At 40.6% G+C, this 24,215-nt stretch overlaps 1 protein-coding gene across 21 annotated transcripts in view; it reads right to left on the bottom strand.

The window, feature by feature from the left end:
* Positions 1-24,215, bottom strand: part of LOC105467111 (actin binding LIM protein 1) — a 389,869-nt gene that overhangs the window by 48,776 nt on the left and 316,878 nt on the right. For 14 of the 21 annotated variants that reach the window (XM_024788343.2, XM_071069075.1, XM_024788338.2 and 11 more), the window contains exons 7-9: positions 12,758-12,845; positions 9,077-9,135; positions 6,412-6,495 (exon numbers count right to left, since the gene is read on the bottom strand). In XM_024788343.2, coding sequence (XP_024644111.2) covers positions 6,412-6,495; positions 9,077-9,135; positions 12,758-12,845 — 231 coding nt within the window. The remainder of the gene's footprint in view (positions 1-6,411; positions 6,496-9,076; positions 9,136-12,757; positions 12,846-24,215) is intronic. The other 7 variants (XM_011716634.3, XM_024788344.2, XM_024788348.2 and 4 more) reach the window with 1 other exon arrangement.

The raw sequence follows: 24,215 nt of genomic DNA, 5'->3' as shown, positions 1-24,215 counted from the left end.
GTTTATTTTCTTACAATGGCCCAATTCTGTTTACCTGTCTATATTGAAATAATGGGATAGAACACATCTATGTGTTTTATGTAATACAGTGTAATACAGTGCACTTAAAAGGCTGACTTTGGTGCCAAATAACAGTTCAAACCTGGACTCTACTAGTTGTTTGATGTTACATGAGCTTTTCTTTTTTCTTTTCCTTTCTTTTTTTCTTTTAACTTCCTTGAGCTTCGACTTCTTCATGTATAGAATGGTGAAAGGTGTGCCAGCATAACTATGTCATAGGGTTAAATGAGAGAATGCATATAAAGCTTCAAGCACCTTACTGGGCACATGGCAAGTAGTCAACATTTTCTGGACACTTGGGATTAGACTAGGTTTCTTAGGCAGTTATTTTCAAATAATGCTTCTGTTTTGCTCTTCATGAATATTCCTTTCATATGTGAGCTACATAGAACTAGGCTTCCCCAGCATTCTCTACAGCTACCGCACTTGGACTCCTTCCCATCAGAACACAGATATGTGAAGCAATTCATCACAGTATATGGGGCAGCAGTCCCGCCAGGAGCTGAGAGATCGCCTTCCCCTCCTTGAGGACTCTGTGAAGTGATTCCAAATGCTCTTGGAGACAGTGACTGTGTCTTAACTTTAGTAATTAATGCCCTTCCCATGCCAATGACGATGACCTTGCACAGTCTGTCTTATCTGCCAGGACAGTTCCTGGTTTGCTGCCTACTGAACTGTGCTCAAGGCTTCCGTGACACGCATGGATTGCCTGCTTTTTGCCACGGTCCCTAATGTCTCTCAAAGTATATTTGCTCAACTGCAGGGGGTTAGCGGGCTCTCCTTTATGAAGATCATAAAATTACTTTTTAAAAATCGAATGATTATTTTTTGGAGTTTTAATCCTACTTAGAATTTTACATTTCAATTTGAAACATCTAGAATTCTAAACATGTTGAATTTCAAATTAACATCTTGCTTATTAAAAGAACCCTTTTTATTCTTCCAGCTGTTATTTTTCTTTTCCTAACGAATCCATAATTTGCTGTTATGCTCAGCAAAAGGCTCAGAGCTGTTCTCCAACACAATAATATACATCCACTTAGACAGAAACCATCTCAACCTTGAAAGCACTTAACTTACTGACATGCTGTCCCACTTTCATATCCCACTGACAATTTCTTCTTTACTATTAACCCAACCCTATCATCACCTCTTTGGTCATCACAGAATTTTACAGGTGATCCTGACATGTAACTGATGATCCTTCCATGTAGTCGTTTAATCTAAATTACCATTTCTACCCATTCAGATGTCCATGGTAACAACAGTGACCCAATAATTATGAACTGAACTCAATAACCCAATGGGTCAGCAGCCTTGTTTCTGGAATTCTCTATGAGAGTTACAGTGAACAAAATTACTCTCTGGTCTATGTTATAAATGTGTACAATTTCAAATATTTATCACCAAAGGTAAGCCCACTGCTATAGAATAAAGGAAACAGCAAGGACTTATGGCTAACATTCTAAAAGCAGGTACAATTTATTTACTTGCATTTAAGCACCTTTTCCTTGCAGAAAAACCAACTTGAAAGTGCAGTTGGAAAAATTCAGTTCTTTCTTTTGATGCTATCTTTGGCATCTTCTGATACCATCTTTGGCGTGGAGGTGGGGTGGGGTGGGATGAAGAAAGCAGGCAAGGTAGATAGATAAAGAATTATATATGGTTGTGATCACTCAGAGGATTTTGCCAGTGAGATTAGGCAAGTAGTTGAAACTTTATTTTGGTAAAAGGAAGAAAGGAGCCTTCGGTAAGAACCTTCTTGTTGATATGGCTGTTCTCAGTCTCTCATGATGAAGGGGTCCATTTACTCTATAGTCATCTCCCAGCACACTTTCATGTCTTTACTTTTGATTTCAACAACTATTTTTACTTTCCACACACACACACACACACACACAAATTAACAAAGAGACGCCTCACCAGAAGTGTCTGGTATTCAACAGGAGAGACAAAAAATGGTATTTAATTACAAATAAGTAGCCAAATGCTTTAAAAAGCACATCTTTTTGTTTTCTTCATGAAATTTCTTTGACAAGCCCTCTAAATACCTTTCAGCTATTTTTCCCCTATGCCTTGATTTTGTCCATCTGTCCTACCATTCAGAAGGCACAGTCACAGAATGAAAATTAATTGAAGACATCCTCTTCTGTTTCCACTCCAGCTCTTATTATTCTTCAAATACTAACCATTAAAAACACTTACCAGAGCTGCCAGTTGAGTAAGTAGAAAAATGACATTTTCCATTTACTTTCCATTATGGTCCACCATGCACATGGGTCTCCTAGAAGGACAGTGCTGGGAAGTACTTTGTAGTCCCTGCCCTCCCCCCATTCAGCAGGAGCAGGGATGCAACAACTATATTCATCTAATTTGCATTTATCCAAAGCCATGCTCTAAGGAGAGAGAAACTACAGGCATCTGGCAACCAGATCAGAATGATCTTATGAACACTGATGGGACAACTACTGATATAAGGTGATTGACACCTTATACTAAATCCTGTTGATGTTGACAGTACCTGCCTTGGGTTTTTGTTGAAGTTCATTAGACAAGGTGGTGATAACAGCTGTAGAAGAAGGAATACTTTAAAAACCTGCACATACTGAATGCCCGCTGCTAAGCAAAGAAAGAGTGAAATCAACTCCTTTGGAAAAAAATAATTTTGTGTTTGGAGAGGAGGCAGGAGGGTGCTGTGGGCACACACCACTTCTCTGGAGACAGTTTCACAAATGCCATCAGTCTTTACTACATGCGATCTTTCCAGTACAAATCTTTACACCTCTACATTCAGCTGTCTGATGAATTGTAAAGACACCCTCGAAAGGATGAAATACTTGAACGAAGTGAAAGCTGGGAGTAAAACAGTATGTATTGTAGTGACATGAACAAAACAAAAATCAAACACCACTAACATTACTTGCTTGTTCTAGACAGACATAAAGCCTCAAATTAGCTCCTTTAAAAATATACACATGGTATTTATTTGGTATATTATAGATTGACAAGTGTATATGTTATAATAGGTAAATATTAGTTTCAAAGAAAAAAGTCATGCCCATTTTGTAGGTCAGTCAATTCATGCTTTAACCTCCAAAGGCATAGCTGAGAAAAACTCCCTTTTAGAATGAAAGCAAGTGACACCCCCCAGATTATTACAGACTTGGTCCTGGGAATACCATGTGCTTTGTCTATAACGAATTATACATGCTCAGTACTGAGTTTACCTGTAGACAAAATTTGCTATTCATAGAAAACTTCCAAGTGAGTGGAACCAGAATTTGTTTTTCTCAGGTAATTCTATTTTCACCATTTTCTTTTACCTGTCATTCAGGCAAAAGGAAAAGATGGAGCTCATTCTCAATCTAGATAACAAAATGACTTTCCTGCTATAGATTTTACTTTCCTCTACAACAAAACCAGGGCTTATTTCTGAAGCACAGAGTGCTGAATGTCCCTGCAAGGAAGACAGTTGATCTAATAACTAAGGGTACTCAGTTTTAAGTGGTGGGAAATGAGCCGCTGTGTAGCCAAAGTACTTAAAAGATAAAATATCTGTGACTTGAGGACCGCACTGCTTTGGAGTTTTCCGGCATTTTAAAGGTACTGATGAGCCATTCTTCAATCTCCAACGGGTGAAGGGAGATCTTGCCACACAGCCCATTTTCTCTGCCAGGTCCCAAGCTGTTTACAACTTTCTGTGATGGAGCTAAAGTTGACTTCATTGATAGTTACAGCTGGATAATAGGAATCAGATGTCCCGTTTGAACAACAAGACAGGAGGAGAGAAGTTATTGTAAACAGATCTCTCTCGCTCCCTCTCTCTCTCTCAAGATGCTCCAAATCTCTCAAGCTTAAAGGTCTGGGGCAAACTAAAAAATTTCACACTTGATGATGGCATTTTTCTTCAAGTCATGAAAATGTATTACTTGGTTGTAGCCACAAGCTAACAAAATGTAATACTATTTAACAGTATACTACCGGAAAAAATTAAAAAAAAAAAAGCTATTGAACAAGTGGCTTTTTGCCAAGTGGAAGCACTAATTCTGAGCAACACTCATTTGCAGTGGGGACAGTCTTTGGCTGTTCCTCTGGATTCATGCGACTTTGACTTCACTGTGTGTGGAAACTCTGCCACTGGAGCTGAAACTTTAACACAGAGTGAAGATTGTATGAAAAATACATCATATCATAGGAACCCAGTATCATGGGACAATGCAAGGCACCAAGGCCTGGGGTCAAGAACCAAAGTATGTAGTTGGCTTGCTGTTTATGACAGCCTGTGCAGTCTCAGACATGCTCCTGTATCTGTCCGCCTTTTTTTTTTTTTTTTTTTGAGACAGGGTCTCACTCTGTCGCGCAGGCTGGAGCACAGTGGCATGATCTTGGTTCACTGCAGCCTCAACCTCCCCAGGCTCAGGTGATCTTCCCATCTAAGCCTTCCGAGTGGCTAAGAATACGGGCATGCACCACCACGCCTGGCTAATTTTTGTATTTTTGGAGGGGTACATATGGGGTTTTGCCATGTTGCCCAGGCTGGTCTCAAACTCCTGCGTTCTAGCGATCTGCCCACATTGGCCTCTCAACGTGCTGGGATTACAGGCATAAGCCACCATGACCAGCCCATCTGACTTCATTCTATCAACGAGGAAACTCAGGGGGTTGACCTCTAAAAGATTCTCTTCTACTCTAAGCTTCTACACTTGTCTTTTCCATCGTGCAAAGAAAGAAGGTGAAGGCTTAACAAAAATAGAAACTCAAACTCTTCTTATCCTTAGTGCAATTCTGACAGGCACAGAACGTACAGACACACAGCCCAGCCAAAGTGCTGCAGTGCAACCCTGAATTGTTAGCAGAGCTAGAGAACAGGTTTCATCTGAGCCAAGATGAGATTGTAGAAAGTCCCTTCTAGTTTAACAGGCTAAGGTTTCCACTGATTCTCAGAAACCCCTAAAGGTCAGGTCTGTGCATGCAGCATAATCTCCAGCCTGGCTGTTGCTCTGCTGGGCTGGCTGAGTCCTTTCCCTTCTCCTGCAGGATGCCCCGGGTGGGTGGCACTGCTCTCTTCCTTACACACCATCAGTGGCCCCCTGACAACAGCCTCAGCCAGTATTTAATGTTCCCCTTCTTCTGCTTCTTTCAGGTTTTTGTCTCACTGTCCCCTTGCAGTATAGCAGAACGAATATGAGTGATGGGCTCACGGAAACATGTTTTCCAATCCTAGCTCTTCCACTTACCAGTAGAGTAACTCTGGAGAAGTTACCTAACTACGATGGGTCTCAGTCTCCCCATCTGTGAAATGGGAATAAGATGAGCTACCTTGCAGGAATTCTTAAGGAGAGCAAATGAGATTGTACATAAATCCCCCAGCCTCCATAGAGTAGGTGCCTGTTTCTCAGTTTCTTCCTTTCCCACTTCACTGTTCCTTTGTTTTTTTGTTTTTTTTTTTTTTCTTGAGACAGAGTCTTGCTCTGTTGCCCAGGCTGGAGTGCAGTGGCACAACCTTGGCTCACTGCAATCTCTGTCTCCAGGGTTCAAACAACTCTCCTGTCTCAGTCTCCTGAGTAGCTGCGATTACAGGCGTCCACAACAATGCCCAGCTAATTTTTCTATTTTTAGTGGAGACGGGGTTTCACCATGTTGGCCAGGGTGGTCTTGAACTCTTGATCTCAAGTGATCCACCTGCCTCCGCCTCCCAAAGTGCTGGGATTACAGGCGTGAGCCACTGCACTCGGCCTCACTCTTCCTTTCTTGAGTGAAACCACTCCCTACCCAAGCACTGCCTTTCTCGGCTGCACACTTCACATCTCCTCATGGGGTCTGCCACTTTCTCCTCATCCCCTCATGGTCAAATCTCAGCCAGCCTCTAAAAATCAACTCCAAGACCACTTCTCCCAGGAAGCGACCCTGGAGGCCTTTTCCTCATCGGATATTCCAAGGAGCGTGGCCTTTGCGATCCGTAGCCTGGGATGGGTTTCTGTACCACCCTTATAATTATTTATCTGTCTTTCCTCACCTATGAGCCTGGATCTGCTACATTCAACCCAGTTCTACACCTGGGTGCTCAGCAGATACTTGTGCAGTGAACAAACGTGGCAACACAGGACCAAAAGGCAGCTTCTGATGTGCTTGCTTTACAGACACAAAGCTTTAGCTGCTGCTCTGAATGAAAACATCCATCCAAGAAGACAACGGCCAGAGTCAGTGTGAGAGGCGCTCGTGGTGTAAGAAAAGCATCTGCTTTCTGCAGGAGCCGAAGAAGTTATGCGAGAAAAGCAGCCCGGGGGAAAAGCAACAGAAGCCTGGGCCCAGGACAGTGGCTTTGAGCCCCAGCCTAGACACAGCGCCAACCTGCAGAGACGGAGACCGTCCTGTGCGTCGAATCAGACTTTTGGGATAAAAGAAATCGGATGAAGAACGCCGAATGTTTGGCAGCTGCCATGAAACATGAGAAAAGGGAAGAATGAACATAGAAATAGCCTCAAATCAGAAGTATTATTAAAAAAAAAGAACAACACCTTAGGGAAAACTAACTTGATAGTAAACATAAAGTGGGATCCTTTCATTGATGTACATGTGGAATTTTTGGGTCAATTTTTGGGCCCATGTTTAAAAGCATGTTAAATGGTCTTCAAGTTACAGTATATTTATCTAAGCTCCAACCCCTTTCAATTCCTCTCCATCTATTTTGGCTTAGACATTCTTATAATATATAAAGGGTAAGAAGCCAGTGAAGCCAATTGAGAGGCATTCTTGAGAATCTGTTGTTACAAATGCCCCATGAGTTCTTAAATATCAAAAATGTGGATTACTCAGTGGGGTTGCTGAAAGATTCTTAAAACATTTTCATTTTGCTGTGGAAACTGCACTAATGTGAAAAGTGAAAGGCCTGGAAATCTTGGCTCAAGATTTGTGATGTGTAGACACACCCTTAAGAGAGCACAAGATGCATTTCTCTGTTCAAAACCTATTCCCTTTAACCCCCCCAACATCAGTGTGAACCCTGGCTCTGGGCACATGGGGGCCTCTTCCTCACTTCCCGGCTTTCCAAAGACAGTGACCCAGAGCCCTCTCCTGACCTCCCAAGTAGTGAACGCTGGGTTTAGGAGAAGAGCTTTAGAATTCTCTGGAAGGTTTACTAAAGGAAGAAAACAAGAGCTCCTCTTGGCCAGAATGGGTGGAAGTATTTCACTAGTTGTTTTCATAAGCTTATCCAGATAGTTTTCCATCAAGATGTAATCAGAGTATTGTTGTTTTTTAAAAATCATTTTAGTCACATGATCTGCAAGCTCAAGCAATCCTGATACAGAAAAGACCCACATTCCACTCAGTCTGGCCTCATTAGCATTCCTCTCTTCATCTCCCAAAAGACTTCATCAGAGATGAAGTTAAAATGATTACTAAAAAACCCAAAAGCAACACTAGAGAGAGAGTACAAACTACTATAGCTACTTGGGTGGTTTCTGGGCAGCATCCTCAAGCTATGCTGTGAACTTTACATTCTTATGATAAAAGTCACAATAAGGATGATCATTTATGTTCTCGTATTTTATTAAAGGTAACTCATTTCCAAAGCATCCATAGTTTCTCAAAAATCCCAGAGTATAGAGCCCACAACCGGGTGACTATGCCCGTGTGTGACTATCCGGCTGATGGACTTCAGGAGTCTGTGTGTCAAAAACAGAGAGCGAAACCACCCTAAGTTTGGTGGGCAAATTCCTCTTCAGCTGTTCTTACCTTTATTCAGTTATTCAGAGAAAAAGTGTTTCCCCCCCTCCCCTCTCAACTTAAGTATGTTCACAATAATTTTGCATTCTAAAAGCACTGCATTTGTTCAGGGTCACAGCGAAGGGACAAGTTTCTAAAATATCCAAATGGTAAAATGTTTCCATCTGATTGATGGATGTGAATTGAGGAGGAAAAGAAAAAACAAAAAACAGAGGAAAAATAGCTCCTGTGCATACGTGTGGTTCATTCAGAGAATAAAGCAAACACACTAGGAAAGTAAGAGCTGTAATTCCCAAGGCAGCAGGCAAAGGGATCTGAAAAAAGGCAGAGCGAGTGGGTCTCACTGATAATCACTGCTCCAAAGCCAAGTCACCCCTTCACAAGTCACACATCAGTGACTAGACCCCATCAATAAACTGGCCGTGCTGCCACTGGGGATTACATACATAGCTTCTGATGCCTGCTAATGGCAGATCGAGAAGAGATTATACTACGCACTAGAGGCTGGCCTCCAAAATAAATCCAGGCCATTCTTTTCCCTGAGACAGTAAACAGGGTGCAGTCAAACTCCAGTTTTTCTATGGGTACCACTAAGTTAGGTTAACCCGAGGCACTGGGATTCATTCAGTCTGATTATTGCACTGAAAAATACTTCCTAGCCCACATGAAAAACGGGGTATCTGAACAGGATAGAGATTATGATCATGGTTTTACAACTGTGAACAGCACTTTGCTTCCGAAACATAAAATACTGTCATCTGGAGGTGTTCTGAGAATTGATTAATTTACCTATCTTGGTTCGCTATTATTTTCCCCATAGGTTTTATCTGACAAGCCATCAGCTTTTAGAGTCTATTCTGGTGAATTTGGATTCAGTAAAATGAGAGACCAGTAAAATGTACTAATGTAGACCTGGGGTCAGAGTAGTGCATTATAGACTAAGCACCAAAACAGTCTGGTGAGGTCAGCAGATGCTGCACCAGGAACCTGATGAGTCATTGTTTTCCCATCTGCATGATTTGACTTTTCCCTTGAATGCTTTTCTAAGAAGCTGCCTAGTGAGGCCAAGGCTTACTTTGTCTAACACAAGCATTTGGAACAAAAACCACAGTACATTTAAGGTAAGAGGGGACCCCTTTCCCTAGCCAAATGGCCTTTGAACTTAGTTTGCTATAAGGGAAAAAGTCAGTAAAAAGTAATTTCACCTAAACCCTAACCCCAAGAATTAGTGACCATGAGTGTATGGTCTACAAATGCAGCTGGCGTCATGTTTGAATTGTGTTCTTACCCGCAGCTTTTCCTCGGTCTTCGTAGATTGCTTACAGTCGGGATGCCAAACGGTGGAACCTGAGAAGACAGAATGCACTGCTAAGAGCCAGGAAAATGGAAAGATACAAAGTCCTCTTAGACAGCACTTCTGAGAATGGCTCCTATCCCTCTTTCCCCATCATAGGAAGGTGTTATTGGTTTATGTCCAAGTAAGTCATAACACAAAAATCAGACATGTCCAAAGTCTAAGCAAGTTTTCCTGATCTAGCCCAAGCTTGTTTGATAAAGATCATAATTCTAGACCACAGAGACCACTAACTGGGCATGAGTCTTTTGATGCAAGAGATATTTAGTTCTTAATCGTGTCTTGTTATTGTTAAACCTTATATCGTCCTTTAAAAGGAATGCCTGAGTGCTTACTACAAGTTGCATTTAATTTAAAAAATAGTAGGCATTGTTTATCTAACATCAAAACAACCAAGCAGTTTAGTTGAGGGGAATAAAGTCAACCAGATAGTCTATATCCAGAAGCAAAACTTACTGAATTTTTCATTGATTCAATTATACATAGTCACCTACACAGAAATGAGAACTTAAACCAACTAGCAGAAAGGGTGAAAGTTAAATTATAAATCCAAAAATTTCCTTTGGTCTTGAACCTTTTAAGTAATTTTCTAAAAAGTCTCCACTTTTAAAGTAGTAAAGTAACTATTTAGGTGTTATTTTCTGTTCCTGAGTCAAAAGTCTCACTTTCTTGTATTATGAAGCAATTTAATGTATGGTACCAGCATCACAGAATTAAACAAAACACTAATCTCCAATAGAAGCTCTTATTTTGTAAGAATCCAATGCCTCCTCACATGATTTTGTATGACTAGATACATACAAAATATGTCATCTATATGATTATGGGTAAGGTTGATATGTTCACGTAAGGACACATTCAAGTGTGGGGATGGACAGAACTTAAATGAGCACTTAAGAAGACTTAAGAAAATAAAGTTGCTAAGTCGAAAGCAAAAATTAAATAAAATTCACAGTATGAATATCAGAGTTTCCAAATTTCATGATTTAAATCTTTACCTTATTTTTTTTTTCTTTTGAGATAGAGTCTCACTCTGTCTCCCAGGCTGGAGTGTAAGTGGCACAATCTCAGCTCATTGCAACCTCCGCCTCCCAGGTTCAAGCGATTCCCCTGCCTCAGCCTCCCAAGTAGCTGGGATTACAGGCACACACCACCATGCCCAGCTGATTTTTATACTTTTAGTAAAGACGGGTTTTCACCATGTTGGCCAGGCTCTTTGGAACTCCTGACCTCAAGTGTTCCACCCACCTCGGCCTCCCAGAGTGTTGAGATTACAGGCGTGAGCCACCGCACCTGGCCAAAATCTTTATCTCTTTTAAGCAATAACCTGTGCATGCTTGAAAAGTCACCAAATTAAAATAACTCATGAGTTATTTCACACCACTGAGCTAAACTAATATTAAATTAATGGCAAGAAAAAATACATTTTGTATCAGAATAATACTTTAATCCTTATCTAACAATCATTTTTTCCATCTTCTTAACCCAGAGCCAAAATAAACAAACAAAAAAAACAAACAAAAAGCAGACAGACGTATAGGTCTCTTCAGCACTAACTCTGGCTCAAAGGCTGACTACAAAGCACAGGAAATCCTCTGAATGTGGAGGGCCCAGGGGTCAGGTGCAGGCTCAGGAGAAGCATTTGCTGTGAAGGTTCTGCTGAGCAGGAGTCACTGGCCAGGACACCGGGTCTGCGCACAATGGCACTATTGTTCTCCAGAGGTCAGGCACACAAGGAATGTGACTCGGACAGAACATCAGATGCTGAAGAAGATGAAACTGCTCTTTCTTCAAAGATGTGCCGAGAGGGCACGCAAAGGCTTCTGAAGCACAACTCCAGAAGGTTTAGAGCAATCCCTGGAATTCCAAATGCAGCCTTAACAGATAGCCATTTATTCGTAGCCCGAATGTACTGTATTCGTGCACAGCTTGAAACCTTCTCTCTCCAGTCTCCAGAACCACTCTGAATTGCAGAGCTGCACCCAGAGCCTCTGAGTCTCTGTTTCCAGCAGAGACAGTGTTGACTGGCACTCCTGTGTCCTTGTTTTTGAGTGCTAGAATTGATAGGCTAAAATCTAAGCCCACAGACCAAATAAAGAATAAATCTGCTTTGTGCTGAGAAACGCAGAGTGACACCTGCCTATTGCCACTGCAGATGTAAGGCCTGTTGTCTGTGGAAAATGTGTCATATAAATCCCGCATGAGGCCACAGATGCAGGTGCTTGTCACTTGCCTTCATAAGGCCTTTCAAAATTCTGTGATGTTTTTAATCACAGTTTTCAGAGTGATCACTCTAAAGCCAAAAAGAAGTTTGGGTTGTCAATTTCTCATGTAGCTAGCCTTTTTTAAGGGGAGAGTAGCCAGGCTTTGCTTTAATACTCAAGAATCCTTTCTGTAGATTTTTCTAAGCTGCCTAAAAACAAAACTGAGAGAGAAAAGCCAACCACTCATTACAAGTACACATCGTGCTATCTGCAAAGAGAAATCAAGACATGACATGCACAGGTAGTTGAGACTCAGTAATTGTAATTACCACAACGGAATGAGCAACAGCTCTTATGGGTTTTGCTAATTTTACTGATAAACCTTTGTTTGATTAATAACTCTTTTCCAGCTAAAAATAGTAAAATGCTTGCACAGATGGTGCTGTTTGACTAGAAGAGAATCCTCTCTTAAAGCCTCTCTGAGAAGTTCCAGAATTTCAGAGAACATAAAAACTGATCATGTATGTGTGTGTGTGTGTGTGTGTGTGTGTATATATATATAAAATCAGTTTCATGAAAACTATGATCACATATATATGGTCTATTTTATATATATATGTATATATTTGGTCATATATATACATACATACATATATATACACACACACACAGTTGAGGATTCCCTATGTTCCCCAGGATGGTCTTGAGCTCCTCGGTTCAAGCAGTCTTCCCAATTCAGCTTCCCAAAATTCAGCTGGGATTCCAATGGCTCCCTGGTAAAAAGTACCTCTTTGACACCAGAAATTTCTCTTTCAGAGAATGGGTTCTCTCTTGTTATCTCCCATTCTCTCTCTGTCTCTCTCTCTCTCAATATAAGAGCTAATCATCTTAATGGGGTGAAACAAGTCTGTGACATAATTCATCAAATATGAGATTTTCTTCTTGAAAACCCAGAGAACAGCAGCCTGGGAGGCCTCAAAAAGCCCTTCTCACAGGAGAGTAAAAGAAGAAAAAAAGTAGCCATCAAATGAGTAACATTTCTAGAAATTTCTAGAAATTTTCTTGTAATCTTTTGTTTCCTAAGCATATTCCTGGGAAGAGTTGGAGAGGAGGTATTGCTGATTTTCACTCTTCCCTCACATCCGAGGCATCAAATGTCGAGTCCTATTCACTTGATTAAGGCAGCATCACAAGTTCATTCGTGAACAGCCTCAGGGGCTCACTGCCAGCATGTCAGTTGCTTGGCTGATTAATACCAACTGATGAGGTAACTTTTGGCCATAATCTTCTTGGATTGGGGTAGCCTCACAGCTAATAACATGCCTCCTTCTCTAAAAACAATGAAACAAACATAGCAAGATTTCCTTTCCCCCAGCAGGGAAAGCTTCTAGTGTTCTTGAGTCCGCCTCACCTTGAAGATACATTTCCTCTCCTTCTGTGAACATCTGGTTGCATCTGCTGCATCGTGCACAGCTGGGGTGGTAATGTTTGTCACCTGCCTGCAAGAGAAAAGGTAGGGAACGTTGAGTCTACTCCTTGTTGTGGATTCCAGAATCTTTTCTGGACTTGAGGATTTAGAAGAAAAGAAAAGATGCTGAAAAAGGAAAAATAATTGTCTAATTGACCAAACTTCCTACACCAACAGCCCCGGAAGCTAAAGCCAACTTCACTGAAACTGGGAGGGGCTCAAAGGCCAGCTACCCGTGGCTGCCTGGTGGGGCTGCCTTGCCTCTCAGCGTTTCTGGCTTCTATGTGTCCCTCTTGACCTGGATGGCTGCCAGTAACACACCATATGCCTGAGATGAGTCACTCCATCTCCCCAAAACCCCACTTTGTTGGGAGCTAATGCTGTTTCTAACAAACCAACCAAAAATAAATGACCCTTATATTTAGCAGGTTCTTGCTTTCTTGGCTAAACAATCTGAAGATAATAAAATCTACCCCAATGACATCAAGGTGAGGAAAGCTATAGTAAAATACATCATCCACTGCTTTTATCTCAAAGGGGGCCCAAAGTCTCTTCTATGCAGCTTGCAATAATCTTTTGCCAGTGGCTTTTACATGAAGAGTTTTCTGGAGAAGGCATTTTACTAAGGTGGCTGTGCATTATTCATGGGCATTTCACATTCCTAAATATGACAGATGCCATCACAGCAGGTGTTGACTTCCCCAAAGCAAAGTGTCACTGGATACAGGGACAATTTTCTAGACAGGTGCCAAATCACATTAGAGTCACACTCCACATACATGCCTGGCAAGAACAAATCCTTTCATTCACAGCCTAGCAAAAAATCATCGCCACCTAAGAGCTCTCAGATGGACTCTGATTAAATCGTTTCCATCAATTCACCATCAAAACATTTCTTCTGCATTAACCATGTACAAGGCAGTGGTCGAGAAAGAGTTAAAAATGGCTGCATCCTGCATCAGAACCTGCACGAAACTGCAACAGGAAATCAGATGTCAGGTGGTAATTCCTTTCTCATACCTTCCTGTAAAAACTACAAGATCCGCTTAGCAACCAGCATGTGAGGTGGTGGTGAGCCATTTAAGATAATCAGGTGGAAAAAAAAATTGAAGTTATTTAAATTAGAAGTTAGGAATAAAAATATTTTCAGTGGTGCCTGCAAGAAAATTCCAGAAGTGGTGCTCTTGTCCTTGTCCACATGCTACTTTATTTATTTATTTATTTATTTATTTATTTATTTATTATTTATTTTTTTTTTTTTTTTGAGTTGGAGTCTCACTCTGTTGCTCAGGCTGGAGTGCAGTGGTGCGATCTCGGCTCACTGCAAGCTCCGCCTCCCAGGTTCACGCGATTCTCCTGCCTCAGCCTCCTGAGTAGCTGGGACTACAGGCACCCGGCACCACGCCCGGCTAATTTTTTGTATTTTTAGTAGAGATGGGGTTTCACCGTGTTAGCCAGGATGGTCTTGATCTCCTGACCTTGTGATCCACCCGCCTCGGCCTGTCAAAGTGCTAGGATTACAGGTGTGAGCCACCGCGCCCGGCCACATGCTACTTTTTATTTATTTGTAAAATTTTTTACTTTTCTGCAGGAGGAAGGGTAGGGCTGGGGGAGAGTGGTGAGAGAAGGCAGGAAATATCAACACGAAGTAGCTCCTGCCTGTAGGACATCTGAGGTCAAATGTGAGCAGAAAGGAGGAAGAAAGAAGACATTACTCAGTCCTAAGTGCTCAGTTCTAAACCAGGTTCGCTCAGCTAGGATGCCAGTGCTGGGAGGTCCAAGTTAGTCCGGGCAATCTCTGGACTCTTAAGGAAAATGTTAAGTGAAAAAATAAAGGCCCGTTGACAAGAGCATGGTGTCATCCGCAGTGAAAAGCATACCTCTCAGTAAACTATAAATAGAAAGAAATGTCTTCAAGCTGATCAAGTGTATTTATCATATTTAGTGGTGAAACCTTCATGGCATTTTCATTAAAGACAGGAAAAAGACAAACAAGACAAAGGTGTACACTTTTACCAATATCATTCTACATTGTTTTCCTCCTGGCCAATGTGATGTCAAGAAAAAGAAGTATAAAGATCACGAATACAAAAATCGAGTCATATGGCTAAATAAAAAATTAACATATAAAAACTATTATTTCCTATTCACTAGCAATAAAAATTAACTAAATATAAAGGGAAAATGGGATCCCATTTGTAATAACAACTAATAAACCCTCCAATGTAAGATCTACATAAAGCAAATTATGGAACTTAACTGATGAACATAATAGACCTAAATAGAAATATATGATATTTCTAGATGGAGAAACTAAATATTGTAAAGATGCTGATTTATCAAAAATGAACCTATTAATGCAACACCCAGTCTAAACACCCACAGGAATTTTCTCTACAGACCTTGACAGGCTGCTTCTATAAGTTTACGTGACAGAATAAATACACACACACAAAAATACATTTTTTTGTGAAAGAACAGCAATAAGGAAGGATTTTCCCTTCCTGTCATAAAATTTTTTTCTAAGTCTAAAATAATTAAAGTACTTTACTATGGGTGTGGGTGTAGAAAATAATCAACAGTACAGAAGAGAGGGATCAGTTGCATAGCTGTACATACAAGGGAATTCAGTTTATGATAAAGGTAATAGTTCAAATGAGCTGAAATAATGGATTACTCAATAAATAGAGAGGACAACTGGTTCTCCACTTAGAGCAAGATAAAATCTAGATTCCTAAGTCACAACCTATACAAAAATCAATTCCAGGCTGAGCATGGTGGCTCATGCCTCTAACCTCAGCACTTTGGGAGGGCTAGGCAGGAGGCTCACTTGAGCCCAGGAGTTCAAAATCATCCTGAGCAAAACAAGTGAGACCTTGTCTCTACAAAAAAATAAACAAAATTAGCCTGGCATGGTGGCTTACACCTGTAGTCACAGCTACTTGGAGGCTGAGGTGGGAGGACTGCTTGAGCCCAGGAGGCTGAGGCTGTGATGAGCCGAGATCATGCCACTTGCCCTCCAGCCTGGGCAACAGAGCAAGATCCCATCTCAAAAACAAACCAAACCAAACAACAACAACCCCAATAAAGAAGTACTTAGAATACTGATTCACATGTGGCCGTTACAAGACTGATGTAAACTCACATGTACACACATGGAAACAGTTCAAGCTAATATTACTAAGAGAAGAAAATCAAGTGGAAAAATAATACCTATAAAATAACCACATAAGCTAATTGGATTCAAATCCAGTTTCAGTATTGTGTGATCCTGTGCATGTGACAGTCTCTCCAATCTTCAGCTTCCACATCAATAAAATGGGTAGAAATAATAGAACTTACCCCACGCAGTTGATGAGAGCACTATTAGGAACCCAGTATATTGCCTGGCACCATGTTAAGTGCTTTAAAAGCATAATTTTCTTCAACCCCCTCATCAATCCTGTAAGGCAGACACTCTTATGATTATTTACATCAATGAGTACACACATGTGTATGTATATTGATCTTATATGTGTGCCCTTCTTGGAGAGAAGACAGGGAGAATGTACCCCAACTAGTTTGCTGTGGTTACCTTTGGAGCAAGAGGTGAGAGCCGGGAAGAAGTAAAGGAAGGGACCCTCACATTCTCCTTTGCAGCTATATCATCTCAACCCTTTATAACAAGAATATATTTTTTTGTTGCTGTGTAATAAAATAAAGACCAAGAGGAAAGAAAGTCCATTTCTTTTGGAGCCATGACACCTGAACTTCAGTGTTTTCCCCAGCTTGTACTGGAAATGGGATCTTGGGAAGATCACAAGCTCTTGGAACCTCTGTTGTAAAGTAGAGATGATGATGATGGTGATGATGGTGATGATGGTGGTGGTGATGGTGATGATGATGATGATGGTGAGTGGTGGTGGGGTGATGATGGTGAGTGGTGGTGGGGTGGTGATGATGATGACGGTAGTGATGGTGATGTGATAATGATAGTAGTGGTGGTGATAATGGTGAAGATGATGGTAATGATGGTGACAGTGATGACAATGATGAAGACAATGATGGTGATGATGATGGTAATGGTGATGTGGTAGTGATGATGATGTGGTGGTGATGATGGTGATGCTGCTGCTGCTGCTGACATTGATAGTAGTGCTGGTGATGATGTTATTGTGATTATTCTGTGTCAATTACTCTTTTACATACTCCATAAATATTTAGTCAATTTGTGTCACAATAACCTAAGAAGGCAGGAAGTATTATTCTCCTTATTTTATAGATGAGGAAACTGAGGCCTGGAGAGATTTTATAACATCTTTACAGTCACAGTTAGAACTGGTGGGACCAGGATGCAAACCCAGGCAGTCTGGCTCTGGAGTGAGTGTTCTTACCCAGTACCACCACTAATAACCATACATTATGTCACTGCTGTGACTACTTCACAGTGATACTGGTGTGATGACCAAAAGACATTTTGAAGATAGTGTGACACATTGCACAAAATAATAATAATAACGATAGGAATAACAATGTAATAACTCTCTGCTCAGAGACCGTCCCAAGGTCATTCACAAAAAGAAGGCACATTAGTGTGGTTTGGATGCCAGTAAAAGGCTCTCTGGATGCTCTGGGCAGGCATAGGAGTTCTATTAACTCACAAGATGAATGGAAGTTACATCAACTTATAAGAGTTCTATCAATTCACAAGATAAATGGAAGTTACATTAAGGCCCTATGTGGCAGGACTTTGCTCTATAAATCATTAGTAAAAAACACTACTACATATACACCATGGAATACTTTACAGCCATAAAAAGGAATGAGATCATGTCCTTTGCAGGGACATGGATGAAGCTGGAAGCCATTATCTTCAGCAAACTAACACAGGAACAGAAAACCAAACACCACATGTTCTCACAGGTGGGAGCTGAACAATGAGAACGCACAGACACAGGGAGGGGAACAACACTTACTGGAACCTGTTCGGGGAGGGTGGGCGGGGAAGAGCATTAAGGAAAAGAGCTAAGGCATGTTGGGCTTAATACCTAGGTGGTCGGTTGCTAGGTGCAGCAAACTACCATGGCACATGTTTACCTATGTAACGAACCTGCACATCCTGCACATGTACCCCGGAACTTAAAAAAATAATAAAATAAAATAATTATATAAAAAGAAAACGCTACTAAAAAACCTAACCCTAGCCCATTGTAATGCCAGGGATGTCTTGCCCTACGCACTTCCTTCATCCCAAGATGCCGAACATGTCAACACATTCGGTGAGCCAGAGTCAAAAGGCATTCAGGAGTCTTTCTGTTTTTGTAGCAGTGCAGGCTTGAGGGGCTCCAGGGTCAGGTGCTCAAGACAAAGGGGCCCCTCCTTTGCATGTGTGAGCCACCCTTCTGTTTCATTTCTCCTTACATAGGCACCCATGACGGTTCAAAGAGAAGCCATGTGCACAAGACCAGGAAAAGTAACAGAGCTGAACACAGACGGCAGCGCATATGCAAATTTACCAAAAATCAGATGTTGCTGAATCAAAATCATTTAAATTGGAGTTATTTTTAGGAGAAGGAAAAGTATTTCAGATCATGAGCAAAATGAAAGACTAGATAGTGCACATATAAGAAACAGATAATAAGTATGCAATTTATTGCAGAGAGGATGTTGTTGACTATAAACTTTTAAAGGCCAGCAGGAGCTTTGTAGTGGCAGGTGACTGCATGAAGGCTGGTTTACCAGATACCTGGTCCCAGACGCACAACTGGCAGCCATCCTGCCTGAGCCTGAGTGGCCAGAGGTGCTGCTAGAGAGCTCGCCAGAGCTCCATCACTGCTGTTCCCCATCTATCTTTGTACCCTGCTCCTTCAAAAAAATCATGTCGCCATTTCTGCATTTTCACATATTCAAAATGCTCTTGTAAAAAGACTACATTGTGGCTAGCATGAAACTCTATGAAGAATCAACAATTTGCTTATTTAGGTGAGTTTTACAAAGTACCTGCCTACACATTCGAAGTGCAAAAAATTGTTTGCCTTTAATAGTCCTGGTTAAATCAGTTATTATTGCATTTAGTTAATCTCTAAACTGAAGTATGAACCTTAGCATACAAGCCAGGATTCTGGAGAAATAACACCTACTCTAATGCAAAATTTAGTGTAAGTCACAATATTTTTGATGAAACCCTTTGTCTGGAAGGGCAGAAAGGAGTTCTGAATTCTTCGTGAACATAAGGTAGAGGGAAAGGGCTACAAGCTTTGGAATCAAGAAGTCCGAGAATCATACCTCGATTTACTATCCATAGGGCCTCAAATATGTCACTACTTCATATCTCCACGCCTCAGGACACACACCTGAAAAATGCAAAGGGCTGGGCTAGATAATTTCAAGTCCTATTCAGCTGTAAAATTCTACATTTCTGTATGAAATCCCATACCCTCTACAAGCTCACATAGTAGTGTTAACAGAAAAGCAATTTTGGTAGAGAAAGAACATTCTTGATGGCAGAAAATGGAGTTTAACCAATGATTCCTCTGTGTCTGTTACCCAGGAGAAATTCTGATGCCCTAAGCCCTGAGCCCATGTAATATGCTCCTGGGAATAGAAAAAGAGAATTGTAATTCTAGAATCCATCCTTGGACAGAAAATCTGCTCATCTGATAACCTGCTTAGCTCTTGGACTGCTGACTGTCCCTTTTAGTTTCTTTCCTTTACCGCCTCCCTTTCTTTAGGAGTGCTCTACTTGTGACATGAGTCCAGGAGATGGGAAGATGGCCCTGAAGGTCAACCTTAATCCATTTATAACTTATGTTCTGCCTACTTTCAAAAAGGACTCTCTGATGCTTATCAGAGAAGGCCATGATTTTAAAACAATTGATCAAGAACCTTAAAAATCAAAAGACCCAAGCTCAGGCAAACACGTTTGTTGTGATGTGAGCTTCTTAGCAGATGAGGGCAAAAGAGGAACTGATGGGCTGCCAAAGTCTCACTGTTTGAAAAAATGGCCGCACACACTTGTCACTACAGAGGCGAGGTTTCCTGATTCTAAGTTAGTAACAGTCATTGCAGGCTGAAGTTCCATAAGGTCTTGCTCTGTGTAAGGCTTTGTATCAAGACTTTAAGTGACTCACAACAACCCTATGAGGTAGGTAGCTGCTATTTTACAGTCTTGTTCTACAAGTAAGGAAATAAAATTGTTTTACCCAAACCACCGTGCTTCCAGAAGACAGAGCTAGGGTTAGAACCCAGGTAGCTCGACTCAAGGTCCACACGTTTACCCTGTTAAAGTGCCTCCTAAAAGCACCAAAGGGATTCTCATACAGGGACCCTCAGTTACGGGACAGAAAAACATCTTCCACAGGAATTTCACTGATGATAGGAAGTATTTAAGTAGTTGTTTTTCATATAGACCCTTGAGAAATATCAAAGACGTAGCACCGAAAGATCAGTAAATGAAGTCACTTCTATAGAGGAAGTTAAACTATCAAGGACTATGTATGTAGTTTTGTTTCTTGTTTTATCTTAAAAGATCTAACTTGATTCAGAGATGGTGCTTAGAACCCCCAAAGGAATAAGCAAATTGTTTTCCAGTCCCTAAGACTCTCCCAAACACAGCTCTGGTGGATGGTAATTCAGACTAAGGATATACAAACACCTGGAGGCTGGTGGGTTGCTTTAGATCAGGAGTTTTCTAACTTTATTGTGCAAAAGCAGCACCCAAGGAACCTTTTAAAAATGGGTTCGATGGCCTTAAGGTGGGGCCCAGATATGAGTGTCTTTATTTTATAAGCACTGAAATGAGTCTATGCAGATCACCGTGAGATGGGAAAACACTGGTCTGGGTGGTACCAAAACCACAAACCTGAGGGTGGATGAAGAGATGAGGAAGCCAAAGGGAGTAACAGAGATGTGCTGCTTACGTGGTAGGTGCATGGGTGGAAGGGAGAGGCAGAATCACGCAAGTTCCCTGTCGTGCCCCTGCAGAAAGGCAGTGCAGAGGCTGACTCAGCTTTTTTGCGTCTACTGTTTTTTTCACCCTCAACTGGGAGAGGTTCCCAATGCAACTGGACTGGCTTGATCTCTAAGTTAAACACTCACCTGTTCCAGGAGGCTTTTCTCCTGATGCAGCATCATGAACAGGCAGGATAATGAGGGCGTGCCTTGGCCGTAAATATGTATTCCAGGCAAAGGTGAATAAATCAGTCTGCCCAGGCAGCTTCACAAAGCCTAGAGGGCTCTATACAAGTCTGTGCAAAGCCACCTTGCACAAATGAGAACATCCTGTAACCCTACAGCCTTACTAACTGCGAGGCTTCTGAGCTCACAGATGCTGCTCTAAACACATGTGCTATGTCAGAGGAAGGGTCAGCAGCTTATCCTTCTGAGTAAGGGTGCATAAACTAGTTTAGGGAGAAATAAACCATTATACTCTAATGTTCTGGGTCCCTTTGACCACTTGCTTGAAATATAAAAGACAGAGCAGCAACTTCCTTCTTTTAATGAGAAGAATAAAATTAAGAATAAAAATACAGGTGCAATATCCCAGGGTAGGTGCATATTGGCTTTTCACAGATACTGCTTTCTCATCTCCTTCCAAGGAATTAATTGCAAAAACCTTAAAGAAGTTTTCGCTATTTAATAGTACTAGGTAAATGTTATCTGTAAATGCATGCATCTGTAAAGGACTTAACCACTTTTTAAATTAATCTATAGATTTTGTGCAATCCCTACCAAAACCTCAGCAGAATTGTTTGTAGAAATTCACAACCTGGTCCTAAAACTTACACGACAAGGCAAAGGACCTAGAAGAGTAAGACATTTTTTTGCAAAAGAAAAACAGGATAAAGTTGAAGGACTTAAGCTACCTCAATTCAAAACTTACAAGAAAGCCATAAGTTGTCAAGACAGCATGGCATTGGCATTGGGATAGACATATACATCAATAGAATAGAAGAGAGTTCAAAACTAAACCTACACATTTATAGTCAATTAATTTCCAATAAAGTACCAAGGCAATTTGATGGGGAAAGGACTGTCTTTCCAACAAATGATGTTGAGACAATTGGCTATCTATATCCAATTAAACCCTTACCTCACACCATAGAAAAAATTAACTCATAGATTGTAGAACTAAATACAAAACTTCTAGACAAAAACATAGGAGAAAATATTTGTGATCTTGGTTTAGTCAAAGGTTTCTTAACTACTACACCAAAAACACAATCCATAAAAGAAAAAAATTGATAAATTAGATGTCATCAAAATTAAAATCCCCTTCTTTTCAAAAGACATTATAAGAAAATGGAAAGACCTGCCATGGACTGGGAGAAAATTTCTGCAAATCATATATCTGAAAAACGATTTGTATGTATTTATTATTTAGAGAACTCTTACAACTCAATAATAACAGGCCAAACAACCCAATTAAAAAGTGGGCAAACGATTCAAATAGACACTTCACCAAAGAAGATATATGAATGCCTAATAAGCACATGAAAATATTTTGAATTTCACAAGTCATATTAGGGAAATAAAATGAAAACCACAATGAAATACCACTATACACCCACTATGATGGCTATAATTAAAATGACTGACTAGACCAAGTGTTGATGAGGATGTGGAGAAAGTGCAACACTCATACATTGCTGGTGGGAATGTAAAATGGAACGGCTACTGCAGAAACCTCTTTGGCAGTTTTTCAAAAACGTGAATATAAACATACAGTACCCTGCAACCCAGTACTTCTACTCCCAGATATTGAACTAAAAGAAATGATAACATATGCCCACACAAAGACTTCTATGTGAAAGTTCCATAGCAGTGTTATTCACAATAGCCCCAAACAATCCAAATGACCCTTAAGTGGTGAATAGATAATGAGATGTGAAACATTCAAATAACAAAGTACTACTAAGCAATAAAAAGGAACAAATTACTGATACAGGCAACAACACAGATGAACCTATTAAGTGATAGAAGCTAGACACAAAGATTACCTATTGTATGATCCCATTTATATGAAATTTCTCGAAAAGGCAAAACTGAAGAGATATAAAGTAGATGAGTGGCTGCTCAAAACGGGGATGGGGTAGATGGGAGTAACATTAACTGCAAATGAGCAGTCAGTTTGGGGTGATGGAAAAGTTCTAAGTCTGCACTGTGGTGATGGTTGCACAATTGTATAAATGCAATATAAAAGATCAAAGTGTACACATACAATGAATAAATTTTACAGTATGTTAACTATTCCTCAATAAAGAGACACAATTAAAAAACAGAACAAAACGGTGTGGGGAGAGGGCAATGAAGAGCTGATCAGGAGGGCAGGATAAACTATTCACTGTCCACAATGACAAATTAGGATACATATGCATTTATTTCCTTTTGGAGGTCCAAATTTCTTTGGGAAGCTCTTTAAAAACAAGTGTTCTTTTTCCAGAACAAAATATACCTGCATGTGTAGACAGCTAGACATACATATGCAATATGACATTATTAGCAGTTGAATGAAGACCTGAACATTTTCAAAGGGATTCTTTAAAAAAAAGTGTTTACTAATCTAATCATGATTTTTCTGTCTTCAGAGGAATTACTATTCCCTCTTTGTACAAGAGGATAAACTCAATTGCAGAGAGATTAAGTAACCTGGCCAGGACCCTATGAGAAGTTGAAAAGAGAATCTGGACTACTGCATTAACCTTAGTGTATTAATAGCTGCTGTGAATCTCTCAGGGTGGTCCTTTTGCTATATGCTCTTCCACAAAGTATTTAAACTTGATTCTTCTCTGACTCTTTGAAATAGGCAACATCATTCTTCTAGTTTTATGGTGATCAAACTGAGGCTCAGACGCCAAATAACTTTCTGTACCAAGATCAAAGTCACGCAGCTATGTATCAGAACTAGGAAACATCCCAGATCTTTGCACACAAATCTGACTCCCTTGTAACAATACTATCTCACCACAGTGTTTCTCTTTTCCCAGAAATCTTAGGCACCTACAGAAATAATTCTTGTATGACGTAAAAAGAGGGCTACATTGATTGAGGAGAGAATATTTTATTAACATGTATCTTGGATATTTTGCCGAATTTTAAGGAAGAGCAAATAACTAAAGGCAAAACACAAATCTGAAATCAATCAAATAAATCACTGTATTTGAAATTTAACCTCTTCTCCCTTGCACTCCTACATGTGTTTAACTTTGCCTTCCGTTATCATGGCTGAATTGTCTGCCCTACTGTTCATCATAGAGTAGAAAGACATGGGCTTTGGGAGCAAGAGAACCCAGAGCCTAAATTCTAGACTGAAAATTGGACTTTGGGCACTTTTCTGGGCTCATTTCTTCATCTGTAAAAACTGGTATAAGAAAATCTACTAAGGGCAAAGTGTAATGGTTCACGCCTGCAACCCTAGCAGATC

This window comes from Macaca nemestrina, chromosome 9 (genome assembly GCF_043159975.1).
Source record: "Macaca nemestrina isolate mMacNem1 chromosome 9, mMacNem.hap1, whole genome shotgun sequence".
In the NCBI taxonomy this organism is placed as follows: Eukaryota; Metazoa; Chordata; class Mammalia; order Primates; family Cercopithecidae; genus Macaca; species Macaca nemestrina.
Note: the sequence above shows the minus strand (reverse complement) of the source record. Positions and strands in the feature narration are given on the sequence as shown.